General features: G+C 39.6%; 1 protein-coding gene across 2 annotated transcripts in view; it reads left to right on the forward strand.

Annotated features, from left to right (window-relative positions):
• SCFD2 (sec1 family domain containing 2) overlaps positions 1-19,615 on the forward strand; it is a 622,955-nt gene that overhangs the window by 232,170 nt on the left and 371,170 nt on the right. Inside the window, exon 6 of one of the 2 annotated variants that reach the window (XM_033945427.1) lies at positions 15,801-15,932. The exons of the other annotated variant lie outside the window; for it this stretch is intronic. Coding sequence (XP_033801318.1) covers positions 15,801-15,916 — 116 coding nt within the window. The 3' untranslated portion in view covers positions 15,917-15,932. Of the gene's footprint in view, positions 1-15,800; positions 15,933-19,615 lie in introns of those variants that run through there. 2 annotated transcript variants of the gene reach the window in all.

A 19,615-nucleotide genomic window follows, 5' to 3' on the forward strand; every position in this document is an offset into this window, starting at 1 on the left:
CCTCTCAATGAGCCCTAAGCAAAGTCTAATTATCAGTTATCTCCCACTGACATTAAACAAATCTAAGTTACTAATTTACTAACAACTTACATCACATATAGGTAATCCTCTTCCCTCTATAAAGGCAGTTAGTCTTTTTGAACAAATGATGACATTTGATTGAGCTGTGAGAATAATAGTTTTGTGTTACTGTTATGTGGGAGGATTTCTGTTTTGGTACTGGCACAGTAACGTGCCCACAGCAAGCACTAAAATATCTTTGGCTCAGTTCAGCCAAAACAGAACAAGCATTTCTAGTAAATAATAGTCATACCCTCTTGATAATAAAAATAACACAAAACAAATAAAATGTTCTGCCAACTTGTTTTCCAGAACTAACAGTCAAATTTTGGCCAAGTAAAAAGCATTCTTTCAGAGCCAGATTAAGGCACAAGCAAACTGTATTTGTGCCTAAGACCAAAACATTTAGGGGGCTTCGTATGATATCCAGTCTAAGTTTAACCCATATTTCCAGACATCACAACTCTGCTTAGAGCTAGTACTTGTTTGAGTTGGATGCCCCCAACAATTGACTGTCATCCTCAGATATGAAGGTTCCTGCATAATTTACAGTGTCACATCGTGATAATATTTATGGCCCAATGCTGCATCAGGGACAAAGAAAGAAACTGCAGACAGATGTACAAGATACAGGCAAAATTTATTTAAACAAACAGATTGTTGCGTACAAATGGACCACTTTTTACAAAATATGGGACTCAACACGGTCCATGTTTCGATCAGCAGGTCTCCTTCAGGGGTCCCATAAAATGGTGTTATCAAAGAACGTGCAACAACTATGCCTGATCTAAATGCTGTGTATTTTAGCGGTCAAAAAATGCTGCTGGAAAAACAGCTGCTTTGTTTTTTCCAGCTTTAAATATAGAAATGGTCTGGATTCTACTTTCATTTATTAAGACTTGTGTCCACTTGGTTAAAAGGCTTTAAATTGTTTTTTCCAGCAGCATTTTTTGACTGCTAAAATGCACAGCATACAGATCAGGCATAGTTGTTGCGCGCTCTTTGATACCACCATTTTATGGGATCCCTGAAGGAGACATGTTGATCGAAACATGGACCGTGTTGGGTCCCATATTTTGTAAAAAGTGGTTCATTTGTACGCAACAATTTGTTTGTTTAAATAAATTTTGTCTATAACTTGTACATCTGTCTGCAGTTCCTTTCTTTGTCCTTGGTTATTGCATTTTCACTTCAGATTTGTTGGATTTTCTTTTTTGTCTTTGTTCTACCCAATGGTACATCAGGTCATCATAGCCACGATGTGACATCATAAATTATGTGCACAAATTGCCTAAGGTCTAATTGTTTGTTTGGCCCTCCGTATTCTCGGTTGTTTATGAAACAGCAGCAAGGCCGAAAGAAAGGGATCAATTCTAAAGAAAGTTCAGGTCTGCATAGCCAAAAATCTATGATGCTTAAAGGATCACCAATGACTCCTCTGTGTGTAAATGAAAAGACTAACTGACAACATGCAAAGAAGTACACACAATGAAAACCATTTTTGGTAATGTACCCTAATGCAGTGTGATAAAGAAATGTTTCCCAACCAGGAATAGAAATGTAAACTTATTCATCCCAAGCTTAGCATTTCTCCCTGACCTAAATCGGAATCCACATCATCTACCTTAGAATCAGAATCCTTGGTTAGATTGATTTCTGTCCTACTCTGCCAGACATGACTTCTGAACACTGTGGGCTGGTCCTTGGTTTTCCAGTGGGTTTAGACAGTTTTTGATGCCACCAACTGCCCTGGTTTGGTTTTGCTGCCCAAGGCTGCATCTTGAGCTCTTGGACCTGGCTTCGTAAAGCACCTGTGATCAAGGAGTCGATCATCTGCCTAAAGTGTGGGTTCATGTGCCACCTATGTATTTAAGCGGCTTTTAACCTACACAGCATCCTTACATCTTCTGCTATTAACAGTTTCACATGGTGATGGGTTGGGTGCCTTTGTAAGGAATATGTACTAACCAGAACTAGAGATAAAGACCTCTTGTTCTAAAACCAGTTGCTCAGCTACTGGAGATCTTCTCTATTACATACTAAAGCAGTGACATCCTAGGACTCTGAATTGGAAGACGTTTGTTGTACGGTCTTCTCTTTGTGATTTTTTTTTTCTGGTTGAGTTCAGCAAATACAGAGAAATTCAACATTTGGATAAAATCTAGTTATATATATTAAATTATTTTACAATGTTCTTCAAAGGTACATGATGCAATCTAGCTAATCCTTTTTAATAAAAATATTTGTGTACAGTGTATCTATCTACAGGATAACATTTCTTTTTTACTAGAACAAACATTAACTATCATGAGTTCTGTTTAAAATGTTTGTTATTTCAAGTATTCCTGGCACCCACGTACTGTCAAAATACCCTGATAAGTATGATTTCCTGTAGATGACTGTATTTGCACAATGGAAAAAATAAGACAGCTGCATCTATTTGCATTTACTCAGGAAGTGTATTGAATTGTTTTCTCCTCTAACATCCTTCAGTATACCCTTGAAGCTGCCAAATTGCATTTCAGTTAAGAGTCACTCAAATACAGATGGACTTTTTTTATTTCTTAATTTATTAGAGCCATTAGAATTTCACCTAGCAGAATGTTTTGGTTAACATGTAAATTTATAGAAATCACCAGGAGAACTGAACATAAAAAGCTAGTCTGTTGCTGCCACTTTCATAGCTGTCCAAGCTTCTAAGTTATCTTCACATTGACATATGTAATGTAACTTTGATTATTCAATATGGCCTATGATTTTCAGATCAAGACATAGAGGATTGCCGCCAACTGACTCCAGATTTGCCTGATAGGGTTGATCCAAGCCAGGTTTTACACCATTGCAGGCGGGGACTTATATGCTTGCTTTTCTTAAAGAAATCCAGTTTGAATATCTGAACTACATGTCTCTGCCTGCAATAGAGTAAAACTTGGACTGGATCAACTATGTCGTGCAAATCTAGAGCCAGTTGGCAACCTTACACCTGTAGCACAACAGAAGTTGTCAAAGGCAAGTCCATTAGATATAACAGAATTATTTGCATTATCCTTAAGTGATAAAAGCTCACCCTAGAAGTACTTGCTTTTCATGCAATTTTGATAATTGGCCAAAAGAACTGGAATTCTTTACCCTTATCAGTATGTTAATAACAAGATATGATTTCTTTCAGAAAGAATGTTTAGTCACAGCTTTACAAATGGTTTTAGTTAATTTTCTTAGATGTTTATTACTATTTTAAACAACACACAAAACCAGATATATCTTACCAACTGGTGTTTGATTGTATGTTCCTTAGAGGTATATAAGATAGTCAACTTAAATATTTTTCAAATAAATTAATATGTTCATTTACTTTCTATCAAAAGTGAGACTTTTTTTCCAAGGTCATAGAACTTAATCAGAAATGGTCTTCCAGAAGGAAAGATTGTTTATTTGAAAATTAGTATATGCTTTCTTGGGTTGTTTGGGATTGTTGCCCTGTTGGGATGAAGATTTCATTATCATTCAAAAGCAGAAGATTTGGAGTAATTTTATCATTTCAAATTCATTTTAAAAATAAGCGTGGAGGGGCATAATTTTTAAAAATTTCTAAGTCTCCTTTTGGCCTAGGCCCTAAACGCTGAAAGTAGAAGCAGGGAAAATGTCCATTCTCAAAAAAAATCCAAAATGAGTTTTGGGGTTTTTTTTGAGAATGGCCTACCTCTACGTTTAGCTGTTTAAATGCCCAGACCACCACTACGTCTACACTTATAACACATTACAAACCAAAAAACAGCCTAAGTCTCAAATGCCTAAAATCAGACCTTTTAGGCGAAGGAGGGGCCAGTCCTTTGCCTAAAAGCTGGATTCTGTAACCGGTGTCTGTCAAAAATTTGGATATAAATGGAAGGTTGGCTATTGGTCGATAATTTGAGCACTGATCATCTGATAAGTTTGGTGATTTGAGTTTAGGAAATACAGTTGCAAGTTTCCAAGATTTGGGGATAGTGCCAGTAATGAGACTGGTGCAGATCATTGTGTGGATAAATGATCCAAAGATCTGAAAAAAAAAAGTTTTGAGAGTGAGGGGGGTAATAGAATCAGATGGGTTGGCTGAGGTGTTCATTGATTGGACAGTCCAGTAAATGTCTTCTGTGGTGGGGATAGTAAAAGCTGATAGGGAGCTAAATGACAAGGAGGTACATTTTTCAGAGGGGGAGGGCGGGCATGGACTTCGAGTTTGGGCAAGAGTAAGGCGGACCCGGGAGACTGTAAGGTTGGAAAAAAGTGCAAGATCTTACAAAGATGGTTTGATGAGTTGGAAGTGGGGTGAGTGGTTAGGGTACGAACAATAGAGTAGAGAGTAGATGAATTGCGGGCTTAAGAGATTTGTTTGGAATAATAGCCTTTTTAGCCTTTTGTAGAATGAGTTTATATTCTGTGGCTTTCATACAGTAGACGCTGTAATCAGAAGAAAGTCAATGACGTCTCCAACGATGTTCAAGGGAACAAAGTTGTTTGCGTAGAAGTGCTAATTCATGGTGAACCAAAGCTTTCTTTTTGACTTAGAAATGTTTTTGAAACTTGCCCTCATATAGAAATATAGAAATATGATGGCAGATAAAGTCCAAATGGTCCATCCAGTCTACCCATTCACAGTAACCATTATCTTTTCCTCTATCTAAGAGATCCCACATGCTTATCCCACACTTTCTTGAATTCAGATACAGTCTTTGTCTCCACCACCTCTTCCGGGAGACTGTTCCATGCATTTACCACCCTTTCTGTAAAAAAGTATTTCCTTAGATTACTCCTGATCCTATCACCTCTTAACTTCATCATATGCCCTCTCATTCCAAGGCTTCCTTTCAAATGAAAGAAACTCGACTCGTATGCATTTACACCACATAGTTATTAAATGTCTATCATATCTCCCCTTTCCCGCCTTTCTTCCAAAGTATATATGTTAAGATCTTTAAGTCTGTCCCCATAGGCCTTATGATGAAGACCACACACGATTTTAGTAGCTTTCCTATGGACCGACTCCATCCTTTATATATCTTTTTGAAGGTGTGGTTTCCAGAATTGTACACAATATTAAATTGTACACAATATTCTAAATGAGGTCTTACCAGAGTCTTTATACAGTGGCATCAATACCTCCTTTTTCTACTGGCTATACCTCTTCCTATGCACCCTAGCATCCTTCTAGCTTTTGCCATCACCTTTTCAACCTGTTTGGCTACCTTATGGTCATCACATGCAATCACACTCAAGTCCCATTCTTCACCCCTAAACCATACTGTTCCTTCGGGTTTTTGCAGCCCAAATGCATGAACTTACATTTCTTAGCATTAAATTTCAGCTGCCAAATTTCAGACCATATGTCAAGCTTTGCTAGGTCTTTCTTCAAGTTATTCACACCATCCGGAATGTCTACTCTATTGCAGATTTTGGAATCATCTGCAAAGAGGCAAATCTTACCTGACAGCCCTTCAGCAATATCATTTATAAAAATTTTAAAAAGGACAGGCCTAAGAATAGAACCTTGAGGCATACCACTGGTAACATCCCTTTCCTCTGAGCGATCTCCATTGACCACTACCCTCTGTTGTCTTCCTCTCAACCAGTTTCTGGCCCAGCCTGTCACTTTGGGGCCCTTCCCGAGGGCACTCAGTTTATTTATTAGACGTCTGTGTGAAACACTGTTAAAGGCTTTGCTAAATCTAAATTCACCATATCTAGCGCACTCCCTCTGCCCAATTCTTTGGTCGCCCAATCAAAGAAATTGATCAGATTTGTCTGACAAGACCTACCTCTAGTGAATCCATGTTGCCTCCAGTCCTGTAATCCACAGGATTCCAGAAACTTTGCCATTCTCTGTTTTAAAAGCGCTTCCATCAATTTGCTTACCACAGAAGTCAGACTTACTAGCCTATAATTCCCTACTTTTTCCTTTCTTTCACTTTTGTGTAGAGGGAACACATCTGCCTTTCTCCAGTCCTTTGGTACCACTCCCGACTCTAGAGAAGCATTGAAAAGGCCAGTCAGTGTAGCCACCAGAACTTCCCTAAGTTCCTTCAGCACTCTCAGATGTACATTTTATATCTGCAAGACTGTGCCGAATGTCCGTAAAAGCAACTGTCTTAAACCTTTTTTTTAATTGTAGTATTATAGGTATTATAAGTCTGAGCAGCACACAAGTTCATATATGCTTGAAAGATGGTCTAAATTTGTGTGTGTACTCACACATTTTATAAAATATGCAGATATATTGCAACACCATGCTTCCAAACTCTGCCCCCAGGAACCTTTATACAGGGACCAATAATATTACACGCTATATTTTGGCATACATACTCTCTGCGATGTACAGTATACAACTGAACTTCTATAAAAGGTCTTTCCCACATGTACAAAATGGCTTTACACACAGAAAAGCCTTGATAAAAAGATGCTGCAGATAGAGAAAATCCAGATTAATCAGAAATTCTAGATATGAACATATTCAAGTAAGAGAATCCAGTAAAACTGAGGGGACTTAGATGATATGAAAGAGAAAGATGAGGGAAAAGAAGCAAAAAAAAAAAAAAAAAGAGGGCTTGAAAGGAAAAGATATGAAAAGACTGTAAAATACCGTAGAAGAAACAAGAGACAAATCAACATAAAACAAAGGGTAGAAGGAATTAATCAGACTGAACAGATAAACCAAGTGTGAGCTTTATCACTTAGCTATTGAACAGGGATCTGCATTCAAAATATTGTCGCTGATGTTCAGAATTCTGAATGAATTGATTAGAAGAGATATACTGAATTGTATTAAGGAATAGGGAGATACCATGACTCCACCTGCCCTCAAACTGAAGAACTGATATGCAGCCCTGGTTGTGGAAACAGGTGAGAGCATCCCAGGGAGAGGAAGAACCTAAGCTCAAAATCCCCAAAGTTGCTGGATCTGTGACCACTATGAGGCGAAAGGCAATGGTGGTTGGTGATTCCCTTCTAAGGCATGTACTGTAGAGGCATCCCTCTACAGACCAAACATGGTCTTCTTGGGGGGAGGGAGGGGGCTGTCTGCCTGTGCCAGAATTCAAGAGGTTACGAAGCGCTTTGCCAAGACTCAGGTCTAATTACTATTATCTGATGCTACTCATCCATATTGGCATTAACAATATTGCTAGGTACCTCCTCTGAACTTATCAAAAGTGACTTTGTGGCTCTGTGAGAGAAGGTGAAGCAGACAAGTAGGCAGGTAGTGTTCTCATCAGTCCTCCCTGTCAAGGGCCAATGCAAAGAAGCTTGCATCCTGGACATCAATGCATGGCTGTGCGGATTGTGTAGTTGAGAACATTTTGGTTTCCTGGACTACGGGATGATTTTCCAAGAGCTGCTGAGCAGAGATAGTATACTTCTGTAACAGACCAACTAACATACTAAAGAGAGCTTTAAACTAGAATATATGGGGCTGGGTGAGCAAAGCTTCCAGATTAGTATAAGCTATCAGGTAAGTGAATCATTAAATGCTTCTACACACACACATGGGAAAAAGGAGCTAATGCCCGTAGTATGGGAACTAAGGTAGTATGGGAACTACAAACATGGCAAGCTTTTCTTACAGAGAAGCGTTTTTCTTACAGAGAAAGCTTGCCGCGTTTGTATTTCGGAACTTTTAAAGAGGAGTAACTTTAAATGTTAAAAGCGAGTCAATCAAGTTACTAGTGGTAAAATAGCAGCAATCAAGTATTCTCCTGAAGAAGCTCCAAGGGGAGTGAAACGGAGACGCTCCGTTGAGCATTGAGTAACACCACGATAGCCATTTTTGAGTCATCTATTTCAAAGCTGAGAGTGAACATCTTTGTCAGCTACTTGATATGGCTTAAAGCTTAAAGCTAAGGGCTCCTTTTATCAAGCCGAGCTAGCAGTTTAACGCACGTAATACTGCGCGCTAAACTGCCGGCCGCGCTAGCCGCTATCGCCTCCCTCGAGCAGATGGTAGTTTATAGGCCAGCGCGAGGGTTAACGCGTGATGAAACAACGCGCGCATTAACCCCGCTAGCGCGGCTTGATAAAAGGAGCCCTAAGTATATGGCAACAAGTAAACATATGTACAATCTACTGCTATTAATGTTTATAATACAAATAATCAAACAATAAGATCATTTTTGACAATTGAGTAAGAGTAAAATAGTAAAAAAACAAAAAGAAAAAGAGGGATTATATACGACCAGCGATAGCACATGAAATGGTTGTTTAGACAAAGACTGGTTCTAAAGTCAAACGACCGTAAGCACTTGAGGTCATCATTTTTCCCCGATATAATTTAAATTAATATATTTCCCCTTAATATCACTATTGCAGGGTGTTGTGTCTTTGACAGATATATATTAGGTTTATTTATAGTCTTAAATAAAGGAACCAGGATGCAGATAATCTGTATAGGAGAAAAAAAAAGTGTGTTTTGGAAGTATTTTGTTGCAGTACAATTGTCATTATACCCATTCCCCTTAAATTCACACATCTGAATTTTGGAAAAATCTCACAAATGCATGAAATAGAAAACTAGCATGCTTAAAAAGAAGCAAAATAATTACTGTATGAAGTAATCATAAGATAGAAAATTGTGTTATGCATAAAATACAGAAATAAGCAAATAAGCAAAATACTCAGAATTAAAATGTATTTGTACTTAAAAGCCATTTTTAACATTCTTTATTGGCACAATGGGGTGTATTTTGAAAGATATCTCTTATTTCTAGTAAATTGTCCAATCTAAAGAGGGCAATTTGAAACATGTGCAAGGGTGATTTTGGAAATTCACAACTGACTTTAAAGCTGTAACCAACAGTAATTTTTATAAACTTGCTTTCTATATATCTGTGTATATATAAAATCAGGTTTCAAGACTGAGTCACATCGCAGGATATAATTCCCAATGGATTCTTTCTATGTTCATATGTTAGGTATTTATTCTGTCCTCTGCACCTGGTCTGAGTTGGCTCTAAACTGGATGGTAATTTTCATTGAAGTGTTTATAACATGAAGTCTTTTTTTTAACATGAGACATATGCCTCCAGTTCTACAGGCGGCTGAAATGCTGCCAACTAACCAGTTAGTCAGCTGGAACAGGAAACATAATGTAACGTGGTGTTCATTAACCATCTGTATTATTTTTCAACATACCAATGGAATAGCATGGAGTTCTAAAAGTTAATACCTGTTCAATGAATACAAACAAGCCAGAAATCCATCTTCACTTTATGAAGTTATTGTAGAGCTGGAGCCTAAAAGGTTTACATGAATGCATGCTGTAGTTCAGTCCTTGCTGCCAGTGCTTCTTTGAATAGACTTCAGTCTTTGGTAGGGTATGTTTCACTTTTAAGATGCAAAGCATTTTTTGCTACTTTATGGCTCACACTAAGTCTGGCAAAGCAAAAGTGATAAAGTATTAGACCAGGGGTAGGAAACTCCGGTCCTCGAGAGCCATATTCCAGTCGGGTTTTCAGGATTTCCCCAATGAATATGCATGAGATCTATTTGCTTGCACTGCTTTCGATGCATATTCATTGGGGAAATCCTGAAAACCCGACTGGAATATGGCTCTCGAGGACCGGAGTTCCCTACCCCTGTTTTAGACTGTTTGAAGACTAAGGGCTCCTTTTATGAAGCCGCGCCAGCGGCTTTATCGCACGTATATTTTTAGCGCACACTAACCCCCCACGGTAGCAGCTAGCGCGGCCGGCAAATTAGCGCGCGCTATTACGCATGTTAAACCGCTAATGCGGCTTTGTAAAAGGAGCCCTAAAATGTAATATTTCCATAATCATTTGCACCACTCCCCTATTCTCATTGGAAACAAATAGGAAGTCAGCTGCTCATACATGTAAAGGCAAACCTACTAATTGCTGTGTGCAAGTGATCTGCTTGACTCGCAACTATTCAAAAATAGGTGCATCAGTAGGATTTGAACTCCAGCTTCCTTAGTTCTCAGCCTTCTGCTCTAACCATTAAGTTACACCTCTACAAAAGCTGTGCAGTTTTTTTGACAGAGAATGTAGTTTTTAGACAGTTTTGGACTGATTTCTGGAGGATAGGTCCTTAATTATTATTAACCAGATATTTTTGAAATTCTTCACTTCATCATTCTGGAAGTGAGATATAGGGAATGGGCCTCGCCAATTAGGATTTCCTGGGTTTCCTGGGTTTGTCCAAATGTTGCTTTGCTTTGCTTACCTGAGCATTCAAGCTGAACTAAGGTTCAGCTGTGAATAAAAATTTGTACAGCTATGTCTCCAGTGATAGGGACAATTATGGAATGTGCACGATTTGTCAAACAATTCCCTTATCCAGCCAATAAAATCCAAGTTATTGACAAAATTTGGGTTTTATTTATTTACCTCTCCCATCCCCCTTTTTTTTTCTACTAAGTCACGGTAGAGGTTTCTACCGCGGTTTAGAGCAATAAATGCTTCAACACTGCACCGATGCTCAGTGAATTCCTACGAGTGTTGGAGCTCTACCATGGCTTAGTAAAAGAGAGCCTTAGTTATTTATTGTGAATATTTGTTATACTGCCATTAACAAAGTATCATGATGATTTACATCTATAAAATCAAAGCAGAACAAACATTAGCAATTAAAATCCACAACAAACAAAAGACAAAGTGAAAGGAGAAAAGGTGCTTGGGTATCTAAATCAACAACATTCAAAACCAGGACACATAAGGGAGAAAGAAAGTATCACTCACCGGGTAAAAGAAAGAAAAATCAAACACCTTGGAAAAACAAAACTTCAAAGCAGCCGTAAATGTAATATTTGAAGGTTGAACATGTAGTTCCTTTTTTTTAATTTCAGGAAACACTTTCAAGTTAGTTTGACACTCATGGCACACTAAGCCAAGTTTTGCCCCTATCACCCATACCACCACAGCTTTCATGATCCTTTTCACACACTCATTCATATCTATCTATCTATCCATCTATCTCGCTCTCTCGCTCTCTTGCTCTCGCTGTCTAACACCAGCTCTGGCAGGATACACATTTCAAATCTGACATATTGTAATCACAAACTAGAAAATAAAATTATTTCTATACCTTTTGTTGTCTGGTCATTTTATTATTCAAATCATGCTGATCCCAGGCTCTGATTTCTGTTTGTCTTCTGTTAATTCACTTGCCAGGATCTGTTGCCCATTTGACGTTTTCTTCTTTCTCCATGCTCATCATCCATCTTCCATCTCTGTACCTTCCCTTCTCTCTCCTCTTCCCTGCAGGTCCAGCACTCTCTCTCCATTCCCCTCCTGCTCCAGCCACCAGTCCAGTGTCTATCTCCCTTCCCTCAAGCACCCTCTCCACCCCATGTGGCCTGCACCCTCTCTCTCTTCCCTTCCCTGAAGCACCCTCTCCACTCCTGTGGCCTGCACCCTCTCTCTCTTCCCTTCCTTCCAGCCCCCCTTACCCCATGTGGCCAGAACCCTCTCTTCCCTTCCCTCCAACCCACCTCACCCCATGGTCTGGCATCTGTCTCCTTCCTTTCCCTCCACACATTCCCTGGCATCTTTCACCTCTCCTTCCCTTCCATCTCTCCCTGTCTCTCCTTCTCTTTGTTCTGTCATCTCCTCTTCTTCCTTACCTCCCTCTCTTCCCAATGGTCTGACATCTCTCTCCTCTCCTTCCCTTCCATCTCTCACTCCCCCTCTATGCTCTGACATCTCCTTTCCCTCCCTTCCTCATAGTCTGGCATCACTCTCTTATCTCCCTTCCTTCTCCCTCCCCTTCAATTGGGCAACTTTCTTCCTTACCCCTCCCTTCCACCAATCGGGTACAGCTTTTCTTTACCCTACTCCCCCTGATCTCTCTCTCATCATCAGCAGCCTTCACAACTCGTTGCTCTGCTGGCATCAAGCCTTCCTCTTTTCCGGGTTCCACCTATTTTCTGTTTCCGCGAAGGCAGGACCTAGCAAAGAGGAAGGCCCAATGCCGGGTGAAGGCTGTTGGAAGGGGAAGAAGTCTGCACCCCTCCACCCCAAATCGGTGAGTCTAATATATATATATATATATATTTTTTTTTTTTTTTTTTTTTTTAATTGATTCTGAATCAGTAAATTGATTCAAATTGGGCAGCACTACTCTGATCATATCTAGCAGCGGTATAAAAATGTTTAGTAGTAGTAGTTGTATAGATATGACAGAGTAACAAGAGTAAGAAAATAAGGAGGCTAATTAAAGAAAGTTGCACATGAGGTCAGAATGGTGCTTGAAAATGATCTTAGCTAGGGTATATGTAGCCGGTGCCTGTCTTCCATTAAAGTCCTGGTAGAATAGCCAAGCTTTCACCTGCTTCCTGAAGTACAGATAGCCTTATGTTGAGCAAGCTCTTTCATGGAGGCAATTCCAGATATGAAAACTAGTTCAACTTACCCCACTAGAAAGTAAAGATTCTCCAGTTCTTAATATAGAATCAGTCTCCAAAGGCCTATGAAAAAGACTAAGCCTTACTATTATGTTGAGACAAATGGAAGAAAGCATTTGATGTGGATCATACTTCATGTAAGTCTTTCCACCCCTGCATGTGAATGTATTTGTTTTCTCTCTGTGGGTATCTCTTAATAGCTATCTGACCTGGAGTAGAGAGAAATGGGGAGGTTTACAGTAAATGGAGCAATTTCTAAACATTCTGCTGGTTTAGAAACAATAAAGGCAAAGTGTAATTATATATCTAACTATTAGGTATCACTGTTAACAGATTTCAGAGGATGAATTTTACGATTTAATCACAGGGTTCCATGGAATTGAGACAACATGAATTGCCATGCTTCTCTACAACTAGGAAGCTGTATGTATAGTAACCCATAGAAAATTACATAATTCAGTCACTGTACAGAGCAGGCATTATGAATGTTATACAATTCAATCAGTGGTTTTGACAACAGGCTTTTCCATAAAGAAAATATGCGTTTTAGTCCATAAGACTAAGAGTCAGATCAGCTGGGATAGATATGCGGTAGCAGTGTTGGTAGGGGTTGCGCCACTGAGTGGCAAAAGCATGCAAAGCATGCCATAGGGCACAGGTGTCAAAGTCGGTCCTCGAGGGTTTTCCGGATTTCCCCAATGAATATGCATGAGATCTATTAGCGTACAATGAAAGCAGTGCATGCAAATAGATCTCATGCATATTCATTGGGAAAATCCTGAAAAACCGACTGGATTGCAGGAGGGACTTTGACACCCCTGCGCATATGGTATTATTCCCAGTCCTTCATGTATGTGTGGATGGATTTCATTTGTATGGATGTGTCTGTATGTCTTTTTGTTTTTAATCTGCTTGAATGTGTATGATATGTTTATGTGTTTGTGTTTTGTTTGTGTATATTTGTGTTTGCTTGGGGATTGGCTATGGGGAGGTTTTGAGGATGAGCTTTCCTTTTTATGATGGAGTTCTTTTCTATTTTTGTATTGTACTTTCATTGTAAACCGCTTTATTTCTTTTTAGTGAGTTAGCGTTATATCAGATAAATGAAACCTGTAACCTGTTTTGTTAGTATATGTCTGTGACTGGGAGAGTAAAGAAAGGAAAAGGGGCAGTTTGAAAGGAGCAATGCCTTAATTGCTGTTTTTCACTGTATCAAAGTTTCTATGCTGCAGAAGCTTGATCTGCTCTTCACGTACAAATGCTCTACAAAGTAACATAGTAAATGACAGCAGATAAAGACTCGAATGGTCCACCCAGTCTGCCCAACAATACTGTAGCTCTAAGCCAGGGGTGGGCAACTCCGGTCCCCGAGGGCCAGAATCCAGTTGGGTTTTTAGGATTTCCCCAATGAATATGCATTGAAAGCAGTGCATGCAAATAGATCTCATGCATATTCATTGGGGAAATCCAGAAAACCCAACTGGATTCCGGCCCTCGAGGACTGGAGTTGCCCACCCCTGCTCTAAGCTATTTGTGAGGATACTTTATTTCTCTGAATCCCCAATCTGACCTGGCCCTTTTTCTAGCCTGATGTATTCGCTGGTTTTCCCCATGCCAAATTTGGTCCCATTTTGTTACATTTTCAGAGTTAATTTGTTCCTGGACAAGAAGACAGACTCTTATCAATTCTTTCTCCTAGATCAGGGGTAGGGAACTCCGGTCCTCGAGAGCCGTATTCCAGTCGGGTTTTCAGGATTTCCCCAATGAATATGCATTGAAAGCAGTGCATGCAAATAGATCTCATGCATAGTCATTGGGGAAATCCTGAAATCCCGACTGGAATATGGCTCTCGAGGACCAGAGTTCCCTACCCCTGTCCTAGATTCTATAAAGGTTGCTCAAATTTGGGCACTCAGACTAATTAGATAAGAAGCCATTGATTTTGAAATTGCCACAAATTTAGATTTGTCTGCAGGTCATTCTATGACAGGGATCTCAAAGTCCCTCCTTGAGGGCCGCAATCCAGTCGGGTTTTCAGGATTTCTCCAATGAATATGCATTGAAAGCGGTGCATTCAAATAGATCTCATGCATATTCATTGGGGAAATCCTTAAAACCCGACTGGATTGCGGCCCTCAAGGAGGGACTTTGAGATCCCTGTTCTATAACATTGCGTACCTAAATTGTCTCGCATGCAACTCAGAAGGGGGCTTGGCCATGGAAAGGGTATGGGAACCAAGATGTACAGCAGGTGTCAGTAGGCGCAGTCTTCACAATCAAAGTTGGGCGCAGGAATCGGCAGTAAGTGCTGTTCTCTGAAGAGCACGACAGGCTGAGCATCCTTTATAAAATAGCGCTTAGCACTGATTCTTCCCGACACCCAACTTTAAGTGCCATTTATAGAATTTCCCCCCTTACATATAATTTATTTCCAACACCCATTCAGTTGGAAAGAATAAAAATGGTCAGTTCTGATGTATTGCCTACTTCTGCTGAAGCAAGTTCCAAATCAATGGGACTGTGCATGAAGATGCAACTATGAGTACTTACTAGGGTTGTTGCTTTAATGGATCTTACGACATGGTATGCCTCACCCCAAGGTCTTGAGAGGGCACAATGGTGGAAACTGGGATTCCAATTTATTGTTTATTAACCAGACTCCATTTCCACCCCTGAAGTTGTCTAGTTAGCGATGCTGCATAGGACAAATAGTTGATCAGACCATGCTTCTGTGTATTTCTCCCTTTTCCACATTTCACTACCTTTTTTCTAGGTTTCCACTTATCAGAGGCAGCAGGTAAAACAGTAGAATGAATCAGGAAGGGAATTTCCTATTCCATGTTCTATTTTCTCTTTCTCTGGCATTAATAAATGGCAGGAAAACTGAATTGTCATCAAATGTGAGAGTTTCTGGATAGTGACAAGGGCAAATGATATCTGTGAGAAAGAATAACTTAATAACCTAAGCTTTACCAGTCTGGAATTGCATCACTTGGCAGTTATATAACAGGTAAATTGATGCCTGCTCATATTTAATTCAACAGTGAATTGTTTATGTCTGGTTTTTGGTCTCTATTGTTTTAACTTACTTTCCCATTTAGATAATCAGCACCTTGATAAGGTAAAGTTCAGGTCATGGATCCTTTAAGTAAATCTAATGGCCTTCGGAAATGGAATCCTGCAATGCGCTGGGAAGCAGGAGTTTTTAGAAACATTTGTAGTACAAAAGTAAATAACTGAAAAGTTAAAATAGCTATTTGGAGAGTTGAAATGAGAGTCTAGTACTTTTGTCTATTGTAATTTAGCAGCGTTTTTTTATACTCATTGAAAATTCTGTGGTACAAATCTACAGCCTCCAAGAAAGAACTGACCCAGCAAAAGCAAATTATGAAAACACAGGGGCCTCAAGCATGCCTCTTGTCAGCATTTGTGGTTCCCTCTATATCCAGTGGCAAGGAACACATGTAAAGGTTGACCATTATGTTTTTCTAGTCTCTTCTCTGGTGTATGTACAGTATATATACTTTCAAAACTATTTTTCTTAAGCTAGAGCTAATAAGAAAAGGAACTCCATTTGTGTGGTACTTCTCTTTACCTTTGTTTTGATGTTAAGAAAATTTAAACATATTTTTCTTTCTATTCAAAAGACGTATTGTGATGGAAAGTAGGATCTAACAAAGATAACTTATTATTCATATGCAGTATAGATTGAATTCTGGACCAAATACCCGACCAGTAAATTTGCATATTAGGACATGTATAAAGAAGGTGCAAAAGAGTCCCAGGTTGCTGACGACAAGACCAACACAGCTCTGAAGACAAATGTAATACCCTTGCCATTTTAGTAGGGGGTCCAATAAGCTTTATGTAAGGTAAAATAAGTTGATTCACAAATAGATGCCGACATAGTGGGTCGTGCTGAATGTGCCCAAAATGATTTCCAGTCAATCTCCCCAGGATTTACATTTAGATCTACTGACCAAATATCATCAAAGGGGTCATCCTTCTCTCTATCAACCTCTGTTAAGATTTTATAAATTTTTGATTTTATGATTGTGTTAGTCTTACATCATATTATCTGTAATTGGAAAGATAAGTCTAAGCTTAACTTTCTTGAATGATGGAATCACCTCTGTGTCATCAGGAAATATGAAGAAATAATAGCGTTCAAGCAAAATAATATTGCCAATTTCACTGAAATTTGGGCCCTTCTAGATGAGTTTTGTAAGGATTTAAATGATAACCTTAAAAGGCTCTATTATATAGGACTTCTGAGTATGCAGCTTATTCTATTGTAGTATAGCATTATTGTATTGTTCTATTTGTACAAATTTGTATTTGAAAAATTTCAATAAAATGTTATTAAAAAAAAAGAAAGAAAGTAGGATCTAAGATGGTGTATTACTGAAAGCAAAATAGAGGTCCCCTTGGCATTTTGTTATAGTTCTTGGTTTATCTGGCTATTATTTCCTCCTCTTATTCCTCAAGGGAAGGAGAAGATGAGAGGGTATATGCATGAGACCCTGATTCCTTTGATGGAAATCCAATTGTCCGTCCAGGAATTTTCTCAACGACTGCAAAATTCTGGCACATCTATTGGGCCTGAGCAAGGAAGAATCATCTCTGGTCTGGAAAGTGATGTTTCACTGAGTCTGGTGGTCTGGAAGCCATTTTGTGGCAGGAGCTGATGTGGGCAGAAATGAGCAAGGAATATTTTTGTACCCACTAGTCACAAAAACATGGTAGGCCCGGGAGGGTAGCTGCTGCTGCCACATAGATCCATAAGGCAAGACTTTTTCAATTGAAAGGAAACTCCAGAGTGAGAGGGCATTAGATGAAGTTCAGGAGTAATATAGCTTTTTACAGAAAGGGTGGTAGATGCATGGAATAGTCTCCCAGTAGAAGTGGTAGAGACAAAGATTGTGCCTGAATTCAAGAAAGCATGGATAGGCACATTAGATCTTTTAGAGAGAGGAGGAGATAGTGGATGCTATAGATGGACAGACTGGATGGGCCATTTGGCCTTTATCTACTGTCATGTTTCACAAAGCATACTGGACCCCCTGCTAAATGAAGCAAATTTTCTGGAGATCTTTTCTCAAAACTATGCTGGCCTTGCAGTTCAGAACCGGGCACTTTAGCTGTTCCACCGCACTAATTTCTATTCTTACTGGATTTGTATATGAAAAAGAATCAAAGCTAGCATTCTACTTGCCATTACTTACTCCAAAGCAATAATCAGGTCATCATCACTGGACATTGTTATCCCTGAAAAATACTTCAAACCCTTTAACATTATGATGGCCACAGCCATCCACCTGATAGTGCTGCACTGGAAAGATAATACAAGATTGAACTTTTATGAATGGTGTGCCTTAATTTTTGTAATCTGAAAATTTGAAGCTACTATCGCAATTTGTCTTGTTAATTTTTGGCAAGTTATGAAAACATGAGTCCCTCTGGACAATTATTGCAACAGCTCATTATTTCCTTTTCTTTTTAATCATACAACAATCTAATACCATTCAATCCTCATAAATTTCCTTTTTTTTTTTACCTATGTATTTTGTATATTAATACATTATCATAAGTTGTCTGAATGTTCAGCAATAAGGTTTCACTTTCTCATTAGGTTTCTACTATGTTTAGTGAATGCATATATGCTACGGATGTTCAATGCATACTTATTCTAACTTTTGCAACTGATAATGTATATTTTATAAAGAAAATTCATAAATAAAAATAGAAAAAGAATACTAGTGTAACTGAGTTTATACAAATGTTTAAACTTAGGTGTAAGCACTTATGCCAGCTGTAGAACTCATGTGCATGTGCCTAAGTGATGGTGATACTAGGGCTGGCATTTGGGGGTGGGGGTGGGCTGCTGCCTTGTGCCCCAGAGCTACAAGAGGTCCCTGATGGCCTGGTGAGGTGAGGTAGGCTTCCTTCCCTTTGACTCACTTGCTGCCCTCTCTCCCACTGCTGCCGCAGAACTGTAAACAAATTTAACATATGCCTTGGGGCTCTAACACTGTGCATGCCCTTAACGGCTTCCCTTCTCCTTCCTCCCTCTCATGACATAACTTCTCGTTTCATAGAGGGAGGAGGAGGGAAGCTGTTAGCGCCATATGCAGTGTTAGAGCCCGGCGACATGTGTTAAATTTGTTTACAGGCTGCAGCAGTGGCAGAAGAGAGGGCAGCAAGTGTGTCAAAGGGAGGGAAACCTACCTCACCGTTCTAGGCCTTTGGGGGCCTGTTGTAGCTGTAGGGCTCAGAAGGAAGAGACTTGGACAATGGGGTGAGGGAAAGAGAGATGGGACAGGAGGGGGCTCCTTACCGCTGGCAGCTCACCGAGCACTCCTCGAGCTTCAGGGCTGGCAGTGGGATATGTTAGGAGCAGCTCATTTGCTCCAGTAGTAACAGTTTCTTCCTCTACTAGCAGGACTACTGGGGCAGAGAAGGGGAGGCAACTGGAACCTGGACCACAAAGACACTTGATAGGGGATAGCTGCTCAGGAGATATTTAATGCATAGGCATGAGATGCAAAATTGATTTCATGCATATGCATTGAACTTGCTCCAAATACCAGCCCACTTGGGTTGGCCCTGAAGGGGATGCCATATGCCAGGGTCATGATGAGAGAAAGGAAAAAAGATTGGGACAGGAGTATTGGGAAAGAAATAGGTGATGGTGATGGTGATGATGATGCTGAATGTAGAAGGGGGAGGAAAGATGGGGTAATGCTGAGGATGAGAGACAAAATGACATGGTGGATGGTAACCTAGTGGAATTTAAAAAAGGTATGGATAATTTTACTAAAAGAGTAGTCCATAGGCCATTATTGAAACAGCTTGGGGAAATCTGTTTACTACTTGGGATCTGGCTAGATACTTGGGACCTGGGTTGACCACTGAAACTCGATACTGGGCTTAATGGATGGAAATTCAGTCAGTATGTCAAGTCTTATGTTCTTATGGGAAAGAAATAGAGAAGTTGTTGGATTGTAGGGGTGTAAGAGAGGGAGAGACAGAGGAGATCCTGGATGGCTGTAGTGGAAAAGAGGGGGGAGAGAGAAGAGACATGGGATGGAAAGAGGTGACCCTGAATGGAAGAGGAGAGAGACGGGAAACTGGATGGAAGGGTGAGATATAATAGGAAGACAGAGA

The sequence above is a fragment of the Geotrypetes seraphini genome, chromosome 1 (genome assembly GCF_902459505.1).
Source record: "Geotrypetes seraphini chromosome 1, aGeoSer1.1, whole genome shotgun sequence".
NCBI lineage: Eukaryota > Metazoa > Chordata > Amphibia > Gymnophiona > Dermophiidae > Geotrypetes > Geotrypetes seraphini.